Source organism: Ruditapes philippinarum, unplaced genomic scaffold, assembly GCF_026571515.1.
Source record: "Ruditapes philippinarum isolate M1 unplaced genomic scaffold, ASM2657151v2 ctg3378_1_1_1_1, whole genome shotgun sequence".
Lineage (NCBI taxonomy): Eukaryota > Metazoa > Mollusca > Bivalvia > Venerida > Veneridae > Ruditapes > Ruditapes philippinarum.
Window position 1 is genome coordinate 26,502 of NW_026860345.1, and position 21,815 is coordinate 48,316.

Genomic DNA, 21,815 nt, shown 5'->3' on the forward strand with positions numbered 1-21,815 from the left:
CCCCCCCCATACTTTTTAGGGGATAAGAATTTTTTGAGTAGAACCCCCTTTACATTCCATTGCTAGCCCCCGAAAAACCCTTTCACACATGAAAGAAACCAGTCTTACATAGGAATTATGCCCCAAAATGGTTGTGGGACAAAGTTTTTTTTAAAACCCCCCCCTGTCAATAACTGGGGGTGGTTGGTGGGGGGTTTGGGGAGGGTTCATAGATTTCCCCCTGGAAAGTTCCCAAAGGGAATTTTAGAAAGGGGACCCAAAAAAAACTGGCCCTTTAAAAAATTTAAATATTTAAAATATAGCTGCTTTTTGTAGTTTTTAAAATTTCCCCAAAGGGAAATTTAAATTTTAAAAGGTTCTTTTTTTACAAACTTAAATAAACAACAGGGAAAAATTTATGTAAACTAAAAAATTTTGGGTTATTAACCCCACTTTTTTTTGGGAATATTTAAAATCCCAAAGGCCCAAAGGGGGTTTTTCTTACTTTTAAAAATGTACTTTCAAATTACCAAGTGAAATAAAAAAATTTGCACTGTTACATTGGTAATTTCCTTGGACAATAAAAATTTTCCCCAGGAAAAATTAAATTTTAAAATTTGTTGCTCCCCCAAAACCTAGGGTTTTTTTAAAAATAATATTTTTGCTTTTAAAAATTAGGGAAAGGGAAAAATTTGTTGGGGAATTTTGGGGTTTCTCCAATTTTATCTGGCATTCCCCTTTTAAAAAATTTTAAAAAAAGCCCAAATAATTTTGAAAATTTCAATACCAAAAAGGGTTATCTTGTCTAAAACTTTTCCCCCCTGTTTTTCAAACTTTATCCCATTTTCCACGATTTATTTTCACTTCGATGTTTTTTCATCCTTTATACCTTTTATTAAAAGAAAAAAATTTTTATATGTTTCATAAATTTAAATGGGTTTTTAAAATTTAAAACTTAAATTTTAAAAAAATCCCCGTAAAGTAATAATAAAAATAGGTCAGCCAAAGGTTTTAGAACCCCGGTATTTTGACCCGCTGGTCGGAAATGATGCCAAAATTTTCGTGGGAACCCGGTTTCTTTCCAAAAACAAGAAAGGGTTTATGAAAAGATAAGCCCAAAAAGAAAAAATGTGGGCATTTTATGGGAATTTTTTATGTATTTTAGACAAATTTTTCTATTAAATAAAAAAGAAAAAGTAAAGTTGCAAAAAAAGGGAAAAATAAATTTACTATAAAAATCACTTTATTTACCAAAGAAAGTTACATTTTTCATATAGACTAGGGAAGGTTTTCAGGTCCCTCTTTGGGTCGATAGTTTGGGGGGCAAGGAAATTCCCCATAAATGGAATATTCGCGCATGTTGAAAAAGTTAAGCAAATTAAAAATTCCAGACATTTCGCATGAGGAAATTTTAGAGAATTGTGCAAGGGTAGAACTTAATAACAGGTTGGTAGATATTAACGCTAGAGGAAATTTAAGCAATTTTTGTCAATTTGTGAAATTCACCAATATTTCCACGTCACTAACTTAACCACTTAAACAGTAGTTCCAGCAAGTTAAAAGTTTAGTTAAAAGTGAGGCTTAAAAATAAAAGATGATATGAGTTTATTTCACCTTCAGTCTCCATCAATTCCTCTTCTCTATCTTTAACCACTTTATTCAATTCCTGCTCCTTTCTCTTTCTATCTTTTTCCTTCACTTCTTTCTTCTTTCTCTCCAACATTGGTTTATAATCTCTACAACAAAAAGTAAGGAGAAAAATTAACAGGTATGACAATATGGATATAGATTCCATTATTTTATTACCCCTAAATTTGCATAATTGAGCCTTGATTTTAAACTAAATGTGTCTGTATTTCTTACCATCCTTTACTGGTTTTAGATTATCATTATTGTTTAATAGGTTTACTTAATTAATGTTGTACATTATGTCTTATATATATATATGATTATGTTTTATCGGATTTATGTAAAGCACTCTTGAACATTTATTATTTATGAAAAGAGTGCTATAGAAATGTGGTATATAATAATAATAATAATAATAATAATGAATTTGTCTTGCTTTGATCTTGGCAACAGCCACTTTTATTCGTTAGGGAGCTTGATGTTCAATTAAGCAGCTTATAGTATATAGTGCGGTCTGAATGTATAAATGGACTAACTGTTAGCATATACATGTTGTTATCATCAATAACATGCCATATGTTATCTAATAATTTAATCTAGGCTATCAACATAATGATAATCCTTCTTAATTCAAGAAATTGATTCATCCTGGTTTAAATTTGAATTTACACTCTCATAGATTTAGAGGTTAAAGTATCCAAATACTAAACCTGAGCTATCAGAACACAATTTGGTCAAGCAGTGTGTATATTATAGGAAACAAAGTACTTCAACATTATTCAACATTACTTTTCATATTCCACAGCAGCCTCGTCAACGAGCGAGAAAAACTTTTGTACACCTTCTCCGGTAACCGCAGACACACCAACTGACTGAAAATACAGTTTATATAGGGTATGTAAAACGCATTAAATACAATTTCATAAAACTTGCTTTTCATTTGTGTGGCCCTTAAAATAAAGACATTAAAAGCTTTTTATGCCCCAATGGGTGGCATATTAAAATCAAACCGTCCGTCTGTCTGTCAGTCTGTCACTTTGTCTGGCTTTGGTGGTCGTGTCAGCTCTGAAACTTCAGTATGCATGACAGGATTTTACTTTTTCTTTCATATAAGAAATAACCAATCTATAGATATATGGTGTGCCTCAAACAAGACTCGGGTTTCTTCCACTAAGGTCTAGGTCACTGAGGTAGTTCAAATTTTTTTATATTATATAAATATAGAAGGTGGTGGTCATGTCCGCTCTGAAACATCAGTATGCATGGATGGATTTTAATTTTTTTTTCACATATGAAATAACCATAGATGTATGGTGTGTCGCGAACAAGACTCGGGTTCATACGACTAAAGTCAAGGTCACTGTGGGGGTTCAAACTTTGTCATTTCTTATGTTATATAAATGTAGAAGGTGATGGTAATGTCCTCTCTGAAACTTGGGTATGCATGAAAGGATTGTAATTTTTCTTTCACATATGAATTTACCATAGATGTATGGTGTGTCGCGAACAAGACTTGCAGTTTCTACGACTAAGGTTAAGGTCACAGTGGGGTTCAAACTTTGTCAATTTTGATGTTATTATACATAAAGGCAGAGATTGTCGTGTCTGCTCTGAAACTTATATGCATGAAAGTATTATATTTTTTATTTCAAATATGAAATTATCATAAATGTATGATGTGTTGCCCTTAAGACCCATATTCCTAGGCCTTAGTTCAAGGTCACTGCTGGGGTTTAAACTTTTTCAATATTTATGTTATATAAATATCAATGGTAGTTGTTGTGTCCGCTCTGTAACTTCCATATACATGTACATGAAAGTTTCAATTTCAATTTAAAAATATGTCACCATAGATGGACAATGTGTTGTGAACAAGACCAACTTGTCTAACTTAAAGGTCACTGCTGGGGTTCGAACTTTGTCAATTTTTACCACCACACTTAACATGTAACAGGCCGTTTATAACTAGAATTCTTCAGGGGCATTTGTCATGTTCTGTGACAGCTCTTGTTTTTTCGTGTGGCTTAACCTAAATCTGTCCAGAAAACAATTATTCCTTCATCAGATAACAATATATTTAACAGACCCAGCCATACTAGATATGATTAATCTACAAGATTTATCTTAACATAACTATCTGCATCTTTTTTATTTTTCTTTGTAAATCTACTGCATCCCTGTAAATAAACATTTCTATACTTGATGGACAACTCAGGGCATAGGTAGCCTAGTAGTTAAGCTATATGCCTCTCAACCCAGGAATTGTGGGTTCAAGCTGTATTTGATTCACGACCATCTAACACCATACTTCTTATTTCCAATAATTGCTGGTCAAATAATCTACATGCTGTCCACACAAAGCCACACAGGTTTTCCGAAGGAAAAAACTGGTTATTAGATTGGGGTACGTAGGCAGGCGAATGGTGGACGGGCGGGCAGGCATTAACAATTTTTTCTGTGCACAGCTCCTTCTACATTTCTTAAGGGATTTTGACCAAACTTTCATAGAAGCTTTGTAATCAAACAAACAAAATAGATCATTGTGATACTAAATATTTCGGACTTAAAGTCATTTATTATTTCTTTTATATAAAAGCATGAAATTTTACTTCCTTTATGTTGTGCATTGTATGTATTTACCAGTAAAGCTATTTGCCAAAGCAGGGGACATTCAGTCTTACTTATCTTTTACTTTATGTTACTTACAACTTACAACTAAGTTATAGCTAAACACATGTTCAATTCTAAACTGAAAATTGTTATATTTACTTTAAGTGTAGCATAGAACTCATCCAAGACTAGACTCATTGACCGAGTTAGATTTGACGTGTACGAAGTCTCGTGCTCTAAAGCCTCCTGGAACGTCTCAAAATCTGTCATCCATTCCACAGCAAACTGGTTACTTACTATGTCTATCTACAAATTGAATAACATTAAAACTATATAGTTTTATATAAAATAAAATATTTTATTTCAAAGTCAAAGTGTACAAAACACAAAATATTTCAGTATTCAACAAGCAAATTCGTTGAATTTATATCCCCCGCCGAGTACTGGTTATTATTAACACAACAACTGAAGACATAAGGCTTTATTTATATATTAATCATGGCATAAACAGTAATATTCTTTGAACTTGATAAATATTCAGGGAAATAACAGAGCCATAACTTTGTGTTAAATAGTAAAATCTGGAAATGCCAATGAGATGTATGCATACTACATAACTAATCAAGGGCCATAAATCTGAGTTATAAGTATCTGACTGGAACAAGGCGACTATATGCACATCTCCTCTTAGTATCCCATAAAGTTTCATTGAATTCCAGCCGGTGGTAGCAGAGAAGTAGCGAGGAAACAAATATTTTTCTATATGGATACTGCATAACTAATCAAGGGCCATAACTCTGATTTAAAGTGTCTGACCAGAACAAGCCAATGATATGCGCATCTCCTCTTGGTATTGAAGGTTCCCATAAAGTTTTGTTGAATTCCAGCCAGTAGTTGCAGAGAAGTAGTGCGGAAACGATTTTTACTCTATATGCATACTACATTACTATTCAAGGGTTATAACTCTGAGTTAAAAGGTCTGACTGGAACAAGCCGACGATATACCCATCTCCCCTTGATATTGATGATTCCCATAAAGTTTCGTTGAATTCCAGCCAGTAGTTGCAGAGAACCACTCCGGAAATGATTTTTACTCCATATGCATATTGCATAACTAATCAAGGGCCATAACTCTGAGTTAAAGTGTCTGACCCGAACAAGCCGACGACATGCCCATCTCCTCTTGGTATTGAAGGTTCCCATAAAGTTTCGTTGAATTCCAGCTAGTAGTTGCAGAGAAGTAGCGCGGAAACGATTTTTACTCCATATGCATACTGCATAACTAATCAAGGGCAATAACTCTGAGTTAAAGTATCTGACCGGAACAAGCCGATGATATGCGCATCTTCTCTTGATATTGATGATTCCCATAAAGTTTTTTTGAATTCCAGCCAGTAGTTGCAGAGAACTACTACTTGCTTTACAAATTATATCTGAAAGTGTAGATTTTCATCAACTTTCACATGGACCCTGTAAAGGTCATTTGACAATTTTCACATTTTATGGTGGAGAAAAACATCATATGCTCATCCATCACAAGAAGGCATCAATCTCATTAAAATCAGATCAATATTTTTAGTTCCGTAACTCTTCCCTACGACATAGTGAAAGGTAGCAGAGAGACGGTTAAGATATGATTTTAATGACATTGAGGAAGGCATATGGATACATTCCTTAAAGTACTGTTAGCAAGCTAAATAGTAGAAAAAAAAACCTTATCATAAAAATACCTGAATGAAGTTAGAAACCATAACAAAATGAGAGACTTATAACATCTGTCATACCGGTATGTTGCGGTTCAAATCGGAATATCCATCCCTAGGGGACGCGCTCACGGGAGGGTTGCCGAGAGACGGATATACCGATTCAAACTGAAAACATGTGTCTGATCTTCTTTCTTGCATATGCTACCATATTCCATTATATTTTAAACTCTTAACCTTAATAAAACAATTTTCCATGGAAATTTATGTCATTGCTACCCCCCCCTGCCAGATGAAATTTCCAGCACGTATAAATAAAACTAAGGGAACGCCAGTCTGATATACAAGAAAATATAATTCAAAGTCAATGATAAAACCACTTGACCATAAAGGTCTTTATCACATAAACAGGGCGCACAAGTGTAATAAAGCCATTTAATAAAAACGAAATAACACTAGTGTAATAACACTTTGACGTGACGTCATTTGCGCTATATAGAATAATAGCGTTCAAGCACGCTAATGTTAGCGTTACACTTTAGGCGCGTCATTGTAAAATTACTCTTTAAACAGTTTACTGTACTTATTTTATATACATGTATGTGATAAATAGAATATTATATTTGTGTAGATTCAATACTAAATTTATTGAACTCGTTGAATAAAACAATATTATGCTCGCCAGGGGCTCGCATAATATAATTTTATTCAACCCGTTCCATGAATTTAGTATTAAACTACACTCATTCAATATCCTCTATTTATCACTCAATAAAGAATGAATAATTTTGGTAAAGTTGTATCAAACATACTTTGTTCATTGCTAGAAGGAAAGGTAACTTTGTTTTATACAGTATACTACAGGCGTATGTCATGTTGGACATAAAAGTGACCGGGCTCACACTGCGGGATGTGTCCATTACATAAACAACCACAGTTGGAAAAGACGATGCCTGAAAATATAAATGTAATACATTTCATTGCTATCAACAAAAGATAAAATCTTAGGTTATCAACATAAGAGCTAGCAGTAACTGAATGTACCTATGTGGCCAGTAATCTGCACTGTTCACTATTCAGGTAGTACATATTTTGAAACTTTCCCTTAAATTTAAAATTTAACGATGAATAGTCTTGTCAAGATTGAAAGATGGACAAGTCCACTTTAGGGTAAGGGTGAATTGACAAGCATTTTTATAAATACATGTACAATATTAAAAGACAAAAACAGACTTTATGACAATTAATTATCACATGCATTTGTGTACATGTATAGTATAACATACAAAACAGAGGCTATTTTAACAATGCCATTCACAGTAATAGAGAAAACTTTTAACACAATTTCTTAATGTTAAAGGGACTCCACTGAGGTCCAAAGCCTAAAAACATAAAATTTGAATTCCTTGCATAGATTAACTGGGACACTTACAACAGAGAGATATGCAAAAGATATTTTTGAAATATAATGAGAATAAATTGAAAATTGTATTTTCATGCTATTTTTGCCCAAATGAGTGAACAGTGATGCACCCCTTTTCAATTTTGGATCATTTTTCACCATTTGAATAATCATTCTGGAAAGTCGGACTGAGCAACTCATTTGAAATTTTGCACACAAGTAATTTGTTAAGACCTACATCAAATGGAACATTAACCTTAAAAAATTATTTCCAGTCCAGGCATGTCATAAAACCTCAGTTGAGTCCCTTTAAAACCTCAATTGAGTCCCTTTAAAACCTCAATTGAGTCCCTTTAATACAGTACAACCTCTGCAGAGCAACACTCTTTGAAAACCAAAGATTTTTGTTGTCACTTAAAAGTGGTGCTCTATTTATTGTGAAGTCTGACTTCTAAAAAAAACTAACACTATGACACAGAGCAAATTCAGGTATTATAAAACATTTAAATTCAGGTATTATAAAACATTTAAATTCAGGTATTATAAAACATTTAAATGTTAAAAAGAAATCTTACCAAAGCTTCTGTAATAATAGAGCCTGAGGCAGACCAAGTAAATACTTCAATCTGTCCAGGTGTGTCTATGATAATGTACCTGTAAATAATACAGGTGAAAAATCATCAATCATGATTACAAAGATATTTTTTTACATTTGTACTATATTAAATATTTTCCCATGGGTTTTAAGTAACATCGACACTGTAAATGTCATATTGTGAGTTTCCAGCTTCACAGTTGAAAGAAGGGCTCAGGTCTACCTCCTTGCAATAGCTTCACAGTTGGAAGAAGGCCTCAGGTCCACCTCCTTGCAATAGCTTCACAGTTGGAAGAAGGCCTCAGGTCCACCTCCTTGCAATAGCTTCACAGTTGGAAGAAGGCCTCAGGTCCACCTCCTTGCAATAGCTTCACAGTTGGAAGAAGGCCTCAGGTCCACCTCCTTGCAATAGCTTCACAGTTGGAGGAAGGCCTCAGGTCCACCTCCTTGCAATAGCTTCACAGTTGGAAGTCCAAAGAAGGCCTCAGGTCCACCTCCTTGCAATAGCTTCACAGTTGGAAGAAGGCCTCAGGTCCACCTCCTTGCAATAGCTTCACAGTTGGAAGTCCAAAGAAGGCCTCAGGCCCACATCCTTGCAATAATTCAGGCAGAAATAAACATATGAATAAATCAACCTTATAATTGCAGTGAGCTGGCAGTAACATGAAAGAATCAGAGATCACAAATACGATTTGAGATCATGACTATAAGGAACACAGTGACTAGAAGTCAGTAATCTTATTCACACAGCCACAGTTTTTTTTCTTTTCAACAATATGATATCTCAAAATGCTTAAAGTCTTTACATTATAGGAACTAACTTTGTAAAAATATCTCACTATTTTCACATCAAACATTATAAACACATTCCAATACTTCCATTTAGTTGGATTGGAATAAGCAACAAATACCCATCTATCTTCAACTAATGTCAAACCCCTTGCGGGAACGTAGGCATGTCTTATATGACCTTTAGTCTCCAAGTCACCAAATCAAAACAATATTAGAACAGTATTAAGATTAATTCTTACTTGCATTCATCTTTAGTCTTCTTCTCTGCAAACTGCATGACTTGATCAAATCTTGTAGCAAACAGATTCAGTGATGTAACAATTCCACCATTCGGACCAAGGCCATATCTATACTTGGTTAAGGACTTTTTATGTAACCAAAGCTTTTAATTTGTAACTAAGAAGAGCTATTTTTTGTGTACCGGATAAAAAAAAACACATAACGAGAAATAAACATCAATCATACTTATTTTCAAAATTGTAAAATTGCAACTTTTATGTCTAACAAGAGGAGGTAATTAGGACACAGGGAACAAATTGATAAAGATGAGAAATGGAATTACACGCAAGATAAGGTATAAAAGAAATAATGGACAAATGATTATTTTTGTAATTTAAAGTTAATTCATTCTTACATTGGTTGTAATTAATGTTATAAATTATAATTGCCAATTATTAATTGATTAAATTCTGCAGTTTTATGGATTAAAATTCTTACTTTTGTTACATTATATTAGTTTGTACAATGTCTTCTTAAATATGTTTGTAATACTTATGTACAATTTCATCATTTGAAGAATAATTTATAATCTAATTTATCTTTTTACATCATATGATCTACATATCCATGTCAAAATGGCCCTGGGTGTTTAGTTAACAAAAGGATACTGTTTCATCACTTCTTTATAGTTGACGGTATCCCTTATATCTGAAATTATATTTGAGCCGCGTCATGACAAAACCAACATAGTGCGTTTGCGACCTGCATGGATCCAGACCAGCTTGCGTATCCGCGCAGTCTGATCAGGATCCATGCTGTTCCCCATCAGCTTCTCTACTTGTTATAGGGTTTGTAAGCGAACAGCTGGGATCCTGATCAGGCTGCTCTGATGCGCAGGCTGGTCTGGATCCATGCTGGTCTCAAACCTATTATGTTGGTTTTGTCGTGCCGTGGCTCATATTTTATTTCTATACTTTTCAACACAAATACTTATATAAAATCTTATACTTACTCATTTATAAAATAAAAAAATAAAAAAGAATGCCTCTAGAGCATCAATCAAATGCTATCTATGTCCCTGTTGACAGACAAAAATATTGATACTGTACAGTACCAAAACAACCAGAATACACACCAAATATTATGTCTTGTAGAGAGTTAATATCTTTTTTCAAACTAATATTTGTTTCAAAGCTCCTTTAAATGGTGTTCACACAGCACACTATGCAGACACAATGTTTTGTTGAGTTTTAAGTCACACCAATACTTCATACAGCAACTTTTCTGCTTTACTGATGGAGGAAGACCTAAGGTGCCCCTCCATGCGTTTTTTCAGACACAAGTGGGCATCTGCATAGAACCACCAACATTCTGTAAGCTAGTTGGATAGCTTCCTCACATGAAAGACTCCAAAGTGAGAGGCAAGTGGTTCCAACAAATATTAATAATAATTTGTTAAGTAATGAAAGGGAATGAAATGACACCAATATCAAATCACACACAAATTTAGTTTACATGTAGACATCATGTACATCCATGAATGTCCCCAGAATACTGCAACTGTTACAATTATTATAATATATACATTAAAAGATTGTAATGCAGGTTTGAAAAGATACATCTGTAACAATTATCAAGTGAGCCGCGTCATGACATCTGCGCAGTCTGATCAGGATCCATGCTGTTTGCTATCAGTTTCTCTACTTGTTAAAGAGTTTGTATGCGAACAGCATGGATCCTGATCAGACTGAGCGGATGCGCAGGCTGGTCTGGATCCATGCTGGTCGCAAAGCCATTATGTTGGTTTTGTCATGGCGCGGCTCAAGTGTTTTAAATTATAATAAAAACTAACCAATGTTTGCTGGAAAAGGTACTTCATGTACAGCTGGATCTAAATTGATCACATAGGGAGGTGTTTTATTTGCATGCAAATGCCCAACAATTCTCTGAAAATACAACAAAATTTATTGAAAATAACTTCACAGTAATTTTCCTGCTTATATAACAGACCCAAATAAAAGGCATTTTCCAATTAAAAATTTTCTTTAAAATCAAGCAGTTTTCCCAAAAATCTGAACTTAAACCTGCTTTTTTACTTCCCAAATCAGCAATTTTAGCAATAATTTTCACCAACATCAAGAGGCCTCTTCCCAATTAAGTGAGAAAAATCACTGCTACAATCCTGTACATAATTATAGACTAACTCCGGAATTAAGAACATTTGGGTTTTTCCCAGCTAATCTGTAGATCCAAACAAATTTACAGTTACAGCTTCTAAAATAATCCCATCAGGTTGACTAATCTATTATGACAGATACTTAGTGCACTGTAAAGCTATAATGGTAAAAGATTGTTTGTACCTACAGATTAGCTGCCGCTGCTGGGAAAAACTCACATTTGCCGAGTTCACGCTAGCATCTATTACTGACATAGTAAAAATTAGCTTAATAAACAAAGAAACATCAATTGTGAAAAAACCTTGGTCTATTTCATGTCTTAATATTTGATGTAAATTCGAAAATATATTTTCCTAAATAGATATAGACCCGAAATCGAGAGAAGAGAGAAACGTTTTAATATTATTATTATAGCACTTATTTTTCACTTTTTCTTAATATCTTTCTATCTTTTTTCCTATTCAGGAAATAATGTAAATAATAATCAAGATAAACAACACAAGAGAATGTATTCAAAGATTTTTTTTAAAATCATCACCTTTTCTTTAAATAAGTTGTTAATTAAACAATAAAGCACATTAATTAACTAGTTTTGATGACATCTAGATATCATAAATCTTTTTTTGTCTTGCAATAATAATTATTCACATTATTTCTTGAGAAGAATAAGTAAATGAAGAAAAATTTGCATATTTTTAGTGGCAAATAATTAATAATAAAAATATGGCCGGGTTGACAAGATATCAGATTGACTTGGGGTCGGATTGACTAATTTGGGGCCGGATTCACTTGAGGCCGGGTTGACTTAGGGCCTGATTGACTTGTATCAGCCAAATCTATGTTCTAAGATATTTTTGTTCTTTGCTAGAATCTCGCTGGAGATATTGTGGTGGTGGGAAAATCCCGGGATCCGGGAGGCCGGGGATCCAGAATCAATATTAGATATAGAGGGAAAACAAATAAACTATATTTGTGTTGAATATTGTCGTAATGAAAGGCGATTAAATGTTAAGTTTTTATTTTTTATTGTATGTAATGAACGTTTAAATTATTTTACTTAAAATATAAATATATTTAGAGCTATTTATTAACAAACTTAAAATGCGGAAATCACAATACTTATAATTATACGCCTATTAAAATTAATTGGAAAAATTAAAGACTATATTCTTGAATTGGTCAAATCCCGGGATCCTATATATGTTTTTTTCTGAAAACTATATTCTTGAACTGGTCAATTCCCGGGATCCTTATATGTTTTAATACGATCCCGGCTTATCTGAATTTCCGGGATCTCTATACTTTTTAATACGATCTTGAAAATCGTGAAAAAAAAACAACATTATTTTTAAGATTTTTATAACTACTACAAATCAAACTTATTCAGAAATCTCTACAAAACATTCAAATGATGATGATAACAACAATAATAATAATAATAAATTATTTTACTTAAAATATAAATATATTTAGAGCTATTTATTAACAAACTTAAAATGCGGAAATCACAATACTTATAATTATACGCCTATTAAAATTAATTGGAAAAATTAAAGACTATATTCTTGAATTGGTCAAAGCCCGGGATCCTATATATGTTTTAAAACGATGCCCGCTTTTCTGAAAACTATATTCTTGAACTGGTCAATTCCCGGGATCCTTATATGTTTTAATACGATCCCGGCTTATCTGAATTTCCGGGATCTCTATATTTTTTAATACGATCCCGAAAATCGTGAAAAAAAAACAACATTATTTTTAAGATTTTTATAACTACTACAAATCAAACTTATTCAGAAATCTCTACAAAACATTCAAATGATGATGATAACAACAATAATAATAATAACAAGATATGTTTGTAAAACATGTATGCCCCCAATCAGCAGCCAATTAGTCATATGATAAGGTTATTATGCATGACTTCTGACCCAGTGATCAAACGATCCCGAAAATCGTGAAAAAAAAACAACATTATTTTTAAGATTTTTATACCTACTACAAATCAAACTTATTCAGAAATCTCTACAAAACATTCAAATGATGATGATAACAACAATAATAATAATAACAAGATATGTTTGTAAAACATGTATGCCCCCAATCAGCAGCCAATTAGTCATATGATAAGGTTATTATGCATGACTTCTGACCCAGTGATCAAACAATTAATAAGGGTTATCAAGTATCTACTGGTCATGACCTTAACCTTTGACCCCTTGACCCAAAACTCTATAGGGGTCATCTGCTGGTCACGACCAATCATCATACAAAGTTTGAAGTTCCTAGGCCTAAGCGTTTTTAGTTAATTGATCAGAAACCGTTTTTACCTACAAGGTCAATGTGACCTTGACCTTTGACCACTTGACCCCAAAATCAATAGGTCATCTGCTGGTCATGACCAATCACCATACCAAGTTTGAAGTTCCTAGGCCTAAGGGTTCTTTAGTTATTGATCGGAAACCGTTTTAACATACAAGGTCAATGTGACCTTGACCTTTGACCCCAAAATCAATAGGGGTCATCTGCTGCTCATGACCAATCACCATGCCAAGTTTGAAGTTCCTAGGCCGAAGCGTTCTTTAGTTATTGATCAGAAACCGTTTTTACTTACAATGTCAATGTGACCTTGACCTTTGACCCCTTGATCCCAAAATCAATAGGGGTAATCTGCTGGTCATGACAAATCACCATGCCAAGTTTGAAGTTCCTAGGCCTAAGCGTTCTTAAGTTATTGATCAGAAACCGTTTTTACTTACAAGGTCAATGTGACCTTGACCTTTGACCCCTTGACCCAAAACTCAATAGGGGTCATCTGCTGGTCATGACCAATCATCATACAAAGTTTGAAGTTCCTAGGCCTAAGCGTTTTTAGTTAATTGATCGGAAACCGTTTTTACCTACAAGGTCAATGTGACCTTGACCTTTGACCCCAAAATCAAAAGGTCATCTGCTGGTCATGACCAATCACCATACCAAGTTTGAAGTTCCTAGGCCTAAGGGTTCTTAAGTTATTGATTGGAAAGCATTTTTACCTACAAGGTCAATGTGACCTTGCCCTTTGACCCCTTAACCCCAATATCAATAGGGGTCATCTGCTGGTCATGACCAATCACCATACCAAGTTTGAAGTTCCTAGGCCTAAGGGTTCTTTAGTTATTGATCGGAAACCGTTTTTACCTAAGAGGTCAATGTGACCTTGACCTTTGACCCCTTGAACCCAAAATCAATAGGGGTCATCTACTGATCATGACCAATCACCATATCAAGTTTGAAGTCCCTAGGCCTAAGGGTTCTTTTCTTATTGATCGGAAACCGTTTTTACCCAAGAGGTCAATGTGACCTTGACCTTTGACCCCTTAACCCCAAAATCAATAGGGGTCATCTGCTGGTCATAACCAATCACCATACCAAGTTTGAAGTTCCTAGGCCTAAAAGTTCTTTAGTTATTGATCGGAAACCGTTTTTGCTTACAAGGTCAATGTGACCTTGACCTTTGACCCCTTGACCCCAAAATCAATAGGGGTCATCTACTGATCATGACCAATCACCATACCAAGTTTGAAGTTCCTAGGCCTTAAAGTTCCTTAGTTATTGATCGGAAACCGTTTTTCCTTACAAGGTCAATGTGACCTTGACCTTTGACCCCTTGACCTCAAAATCAATAGGGGTCATCTACTGATCATGACCAATCACCATACCAAGTTTGAAGTTCCTAGGCCTTAAGGTTCTTTAGTTATTGATCGGAAACCGTTTTTCCTTACAAGGTCAATGTGACCTTGACCTTTGACCCCTTGATCCCAAAATCAATAGGGGTAATCTGCTGGTCATGACAAATCACCATGCCAAGTTTGAAGTTCCTAGGCCTAAGCGTTCTTAAGTTATTGATCAGAAACCGTTTTTTACTTACAAGGTCAATGTGACCTTGACCTTTGACCCCTTGACCCAAAACTCAATAGGGGTCATCTGCTGGTCATGACCAATCATCATACAAAGTTTGAAGTTCCTAGGCCTAAGCGTTTTTAGTTAATTGATCGGAAACCGTTTTTACCTACAAGGTCAATGTGACCTTGACCTTTGACCCCAAAATCAAAAGGTCATCTGCTGGTCATGACCAATCACCATACCAAGTTTGAAGTTCCTAGGCCTAAGGGTTCTTAAGTTATTGATTGGAAAGCATTTTTACCTACAAGGTCAATGTGACCTTGCCCTTTGACCCCTTAACCCCAAAATCAATAGGGGTCATCTGCTGGTCATGACCAATCACCATACCAAGTTTGAAGTTCCTAGGCCTAAGGGTTCTTTAGTTATTGATCGGAAACCGTTTTTACCTAAGAGGTCAATGTGACCTTGACCTTTGACCCCTTGAACCCAAAATCAATAGGGGTCATCTACTGATCATGACCAATCACCATATCAAGTTTGAAGTCCCTAGGCCTAAGGGTTCTTTTCTTATTGATCGGAAACCGTTTTTACCCAAGAGGTCAATGTGACCTTGACCTTTGACCCCTTAACCCCAAAATCAATAGGGGTCATCTGCTGGTCATAACCAATCACCATACCAAGTTTGAAGTTCCTAGGCCTAAAAGTTCTTTTAGTTATTGATCGGAAACCGTTTTTGCTTACAAGGTCAATGTGACCTTGACCTTTGACCCCTTGACCCCAAAATCAATAGGGGTCATCTACTGATCATGACCAATCACCATACCAAGTTTGAAGTTCCTAGGCCTTAAAGTTCCTTAGTTATTGATCGGAAACCGTTTTTCCTTACAAGGTCAATGTGACCTTGACCTTTGACCCCTTGACCTCAAAATCAATAGGGGTCATCTACTGATCATGACCAATCACCATACCAAGTTTGAAGTTCCTAGGCCTTAAGGTTCTTTAGTTATTGATCGGAAACCGTTTTTCCTTACAAGGTCAATGTGACCTTGACCTTTGACCCCTTGACCCCAAAATCAATAGGGGTCATCTACTGATCATGACCAATCACCATACTAAGTTTGAAGTTCCTAGGCCTTAAGGTTCTTTAGTTATTGATCGGAAACCGTTTTTGCTTACAAGGTCAATGTGACCTTGACCTTTGACCCCTTGACCCAAAAATCAATAGGGGTCATCTACTGGTCATGACCAATCACCATACCAAGTTTGAAGTTCCTAGGCCTAAGGGTTCTTTAGTTATCACTCGGAAACCATTTGGTCTACGGACCGACGGACCGACAGACCGACGGACCGACAAGTGCAAAGCAATATACCCCATTTTCTTCGAAATGGGGGCATAATAATAATACACTGAGAGTAGGTGGTCAATTCCCGGGATTACTATATGTTTAATACGATCCTGGGTCCCGGCTTTTCTATAGGCGATCCCGGGGTTTTCCCCCCACCAGATATAACCCATACACAAGGTAACACAATATCTAAATGTGTAGTACAATTATTTGAGATAATTTCAGGCTTACATTGTGTATCTTCAGATCATAAAATATTGAATTCAATTAAACTTAATTATTCACTAATTTTTGTATCAAATCATTTGTCAGTCAAAGCAAACACCTTCACTGTGATGTATGGTAAACTTTATTTGTCCCTTTCCGTCTATGGTAATGTAACGATTCGCCACACTAACGATTCGCCACACTAACGATTCGCCACATAACAATTCGACACAGAGTAATAACGATTCGCCACAGTTAAATAACGATTCGCCACGTGTTCAAAAATAAATATTATATTTTATCACCAAAATTACATCACACATTGTAGATGAGAAAACTTCGTTATTTAAATAAACGCTAAATTTCTTCGGGACGCTTTTTAGTGAGACCGTAATAAAATTATATGAAAACAGCTTTTATTGAATAAAGACACATGAATATTTTATTTAAAATTACATTACACATTGAATATAAGTTAATCTTCGTTATTTATATAAACTGGAAAATTAAAAGAAAACGGCTTTAATTGAATAAATGAAAATAAATATAATTTATTACCAAAATTACATTACACATTTTAGATAAGTTAAGTTATTTATATAACTAACATATTTTATTACAAAATATACATACAAAAGCTTAATTGCCGCATTGTTTTGAAATCTGCTCACATTGTCAGATAATAAAGGATTATTTCGGCGTCAATTAAATATTTCAACAACAAGCTTAAGGTGATTTGGCTTGTTAAAATTAAAGGTGTGACAAATGTTTTAGATATGCGTTCTTTAAAATCAATTCTCGTAATGATCACATGTTTTTGCAATATTTTTTTTATTAATTTTTGACATATATATAATATATATATATATATATATAAATATTAATTGACATTTATGTTTATGATTAATTCAATATTTATTTCAACATATAATTATATAACTTTCTTGTAAATGTATTCCTGTAATTATGTTACTTTGATAAATTGAAAATCCGCGATGGGGGCTTTAGGTTCATGTTAATTACTTGTATTAAGGAACATTATTAAATTATAGTCATTGTCAAATTATTAAAACAAAAGGAAAAAAAAAAAACATTGTTAGATCTATAATCATATACTGTGGCGAATCGTTATTTAACTGTGGCGAATCGTTATTACTCTGTGGCGAATCGTTATGTGGGGAATCGTTAGTGTGGCGAATCGTTACTAATTCCCGTCTATAACTCTATTATTCCCCTCGAGTTCAAATAGTAACATTTAAATTTTTAATTAAATAGTATTTGGATACATTAAATAAAGGGAATTATATAATAAATATAATTATTGATAAATGTATATTATGTTCCATACGAGATAAATAGACTTATTATGTTCCAAGGCATTTGCCTATCCTCGTTAATAAGACATGAACGATAACTATTACATATCCGAACTTCTGCAACTTATGTAAACAAATATATCGATCATTTTTTTCACCTGAACGAAAGTTGTTTTCCCAGAACCGGCCATGCCAAGAACAATGACACATGTTGGCTTTTCAGTGCCCGTGTTACTGGCACCTGCTGACATGTTAGCCCTTTCATTTTCGTCTTTTTCTACACCATGTGTTGCAATACTTTCTTTCGCTTCCATCTTGGATTTTTAAAGGTTTAGTCTAAAATGTTTACAATGTTATCACATTCGGTCGTAGGACACGGCGGACTGTACAGGGGCGGAACATGACTCAAGACATTAGTTTAGATAAATATTAATTCTTTTTAACTTGATATTGAGCTTAAACCTGCAATACTTAAATATTTGTTTGACTCCACTCAATTATCATTTATGTGGACAGAGTTTAATAAAATCCATATGTTGGACCAGGGACTTATATTATTAACGTTCTTGCTCAGACAAAAACTCAGAGGATTTATCCTGAATACCATATATATAATTAAAAAAAATATGAATAAAAAATGATATTCAACGATGGCTCTTCTTGATAGAAACTTGAGACACTGTCGCGAGGACTGCAGGAAAACTGTATCTGGCTTTATAGTAAGATCAGGAACGTGCCAGCACTTCCTTCTTTCAAGTACTTAGCAGTGGCAAAAACAAGTTTGTTTTTTTAAACATGTTTGGATTGGAACATCCTTAATTGATGATAGCAGTAAGCCGTGCAAAGACATTAGAGGGCTTTAACTTTGCCCTTTGCGACTAAACACCCTCCAGTGTATTTTGCTGAATAGGCCCTACACTGTATACATAGAGATTTATCATAACAACTCAATAAATAAACTACTTCTGGCTTATTAAACACTGTTGAACTGCTTATAAACACAGAATATTGCCTACATACTGTGGATCTTGGTAAATAACTGATCAATGTTGGAAACTTTGAAGGTAAATCCAGCACCTAGTCAAATTCACGGGGCTATGTCAATTGAAAAATAACTTTTTCAATTGTGGTGTTGCAATATTTTGTTTAAATGACCTTTTATGTGTTGTAATTGTATATCAATGTTACAACAGAGGCATTTTTTCAATGAAATCATTTATAAACCAAGCAGCCAGTCTGAACAATGAATAAAGTAGGAATAGTTTGAAAAGTTTGAACGGCTTAAATGTACACAGAAGCTTGAAAGAATGGGAGTAACAAGCAGGCCCTTGTCTTTAATATGATGAAAGCAAACAGGAATATTAACGGGTAAGCAGTATCCTATGGGGGTGGATGTACTTACATTATTCCATACAAACACTGTAATTTTGTAGTTCATTCATAGATAATTAATTCATCTGAGCATCGAAAATTTTATTGCACCCATGCACCTCGAGTATATAAATGCCATTCAACTTTCATCTCTTTCAGGCACTATTGCTAAAGTGCATCAAGAGCCACCGCCGGGCGGGGGCCACCTTCGACTTTTTTCTTTTTCTAAAACCAAACAAAGAAACGTTTGAACAAATGTTTCCTTTTTTATAATTTTAATAGGTCTGTGTTGTCACATTAGTTTTGTCAAAGTATGAATCCTTTCCATAAATAATTGACAATAGTCAGAAAATATTATTAAAATTCAGAATAAATATTTTCTGACTACGTGTATATATGTATGATCACAGAACAATGTGATAAAACATCATTATGGTAAGGTGTTTTTGTGCACATTCATTTTTGAGTATGTAATGAAAGCCTGGCGATTTGCCGCAATCTTTTTGCGCGGTTTCATTTATGACATAATCTTGGTAACAGCCACGCGCTGTTACTGCATTAATCCTAGTGCATCGGCGTGGATAAAAACTATCACATTATCCGAATTCGGTTATAAGTATGATGCACCATGCGTTTTCAGACACAAAACAAACAACAAACGAATGTTCAAGAACATCTATTGAACATGGATAAAAAGATAAAATTTGTAGATGCTGGGTTTGCAAATTATATGAGACTAAATGTACAGGTATGTTTACTAAATCTATAACGCCATAAGAAGAAACCTATCTATACAAATAATCATAATACCGCTTAAAAAACACATGTGAAATTGTCTTTTCAGTTCGATTATGGTTCACTTTTAGTCTAGACTTGTATGTATGTCTTTTTACGTCAAAATATGATACCGTTATTTCGAAATAGTTTCAATCAACGTTGTAAGGATTTAGCACAACAGAGCAGGTATTGTCACTGAGGAAAACTCCCGATGGTGACGAGAAATCTTTGACAATCTTACGTTACCCGGATACTGCGTGCATTGTGAGCTAATAAAGAAAAGCAAATGATACTAGCGCTACTTGGCGTATTATTTGAAAAGGACAATCATAATTGTTAAGATCTATTTGTCCGTCCGTCTTTGATATAGCTTACAATTGATACGGTACTCTAGAACAAAGTTTGTGAAATAAAGTATAAAACATTAGCTACCTCCTTGTCAATAATTTTAATATTAAATTTTGCATGCGTTATACATGCTAAGATACAGTTAAACATGTAGGAGTATATGTCAAACAAAACGCTGATTTAGACCTTTCAATTTTAATGACGTCGTCAACGACGACAAATAAAACGACGTCGGCATGCAATAATGCTCAATAATGTTAAAAGCAACTTGTCATTGTCAAAAATTCATAGAATTTGTCTTGAGTGAGCCAGAAAAGAATGCATTTTGAGAATCTTTGAAAAAATGTAAAATGTCAAATTGGAAATGTCATTTTATGGCTCATATACTTTTCAGGTGGGGAATTTCGGTGTTAGTTTGGATGTATAAACCACTGATATGACTTTTAAATATGATTCTGTGGGCCTTTAAAAATCTTCAGCCACACATTGTCGTCAACAATGTGTGTTCGTAAACAGCTTTCTTACACAAAACAATATCGGAAAACTTGTTAATATTGATTTGTTTGTTTCACACTTTGAGTATAAATCATTTGAAAATAAAAAGAACCCCTAAATGGCAAAATTGAAAATGTTGCAGGCATGTTGTGACAGTTTATTCTTGGACAGTTGTGGTAAATCTGAAACAATCAATACAATCAGTAAGACCTAGTGATCCACTTTTAACAGTATGAATGATTGCAAAATTGTACCTTTTTCATATTGAAAACAGAAATCGTTACTTTCTCTTAACAACCCCGCAGGGAAATGAAAACTTACATGCACATATAGAAATTAGATAAAAAGCGATCTTGACCTTCGACCTAGTGACCACAAAACAATTTGGGTTACTGAATGACATACTTGAATCTGTGAAAGTACAAACCCAGGGGAAAAGGGAACGTTTAAGTTCTTTTCTGACACACTGAACTGCAAAGGGTCAACTAACATATGATCCAACTTTTTACATCTTGCTTTAAACTCTGTATCATTATAATATACATGATCTTTAAAATACATAAAGCAAATTTCTCTTTGAGGAAAAACACTTTTACACCATGTCTCATGGCTAAATCAAAAGTCCCATCTATAAACACAGATTGTAAATCACGTAGCACAAATATACAAATACGAACACAATTTTCAAGCTGTTCGGGCCAAAACTAGAATTATGTTTGTTTCACTTCCTGATGGACCCGGCAAAAACGCAGCGACCCGGTTATATAAGTTTCAGGTCTGACTTTTTTCTGTCCTTATATAGGTCAGTGAAATGCATTAAGGTGACAACGGAGTCAATTATCACTGAAAAAACCTAAAATGAGATTTTTTGCTTAGTCGATTTATCAACCATTTCTGAACACATTCGTGATTTAATTTTGGAAGCAGTTAGTCCAAAAATGTGTTTTTAAACGTTTTTAAACGG

General features: G+C 34.3%; 1 protein-coding gene across 1 annotated transcript; it reads right to left on the reverse strand.

Moving 5' to 3' along the window:
* Positions 1 to 1,543: 1,543 nt before the first annotated feature.
* Positions 1,544 to 18,205, reverse strand: LOC132759711 (GPN-loop GTPase 1-like). Its single transcript, XM_060751531.1, has 9 exons — positions 18,019 to 18,205; positions 10,782 to 10,875; positions 9,598 to 9,637; positions 8,950 to 9,057; positions 7,899 to 7,977; positions 6,734 to 6,874; positions 4,378 to 4,524; positions 2,398 to 2,480; positions 1,544 to 1,715 (listed from the first exon to the last, which is right to left on the reverse strand). Exons 1-9 carry the CDS (start codon positions 18,172 to 18,174, stop codon positions 1,544 to 1,546), a joined length of 1,020 nt encoding a protein of 339 aa, XP_060607514.1. The 5' UTR covers positions 18,175 to 18,205.
* Between the last annotated feature and the right edge of the window lie 3,610 nt (positions 18,206 to 21,815).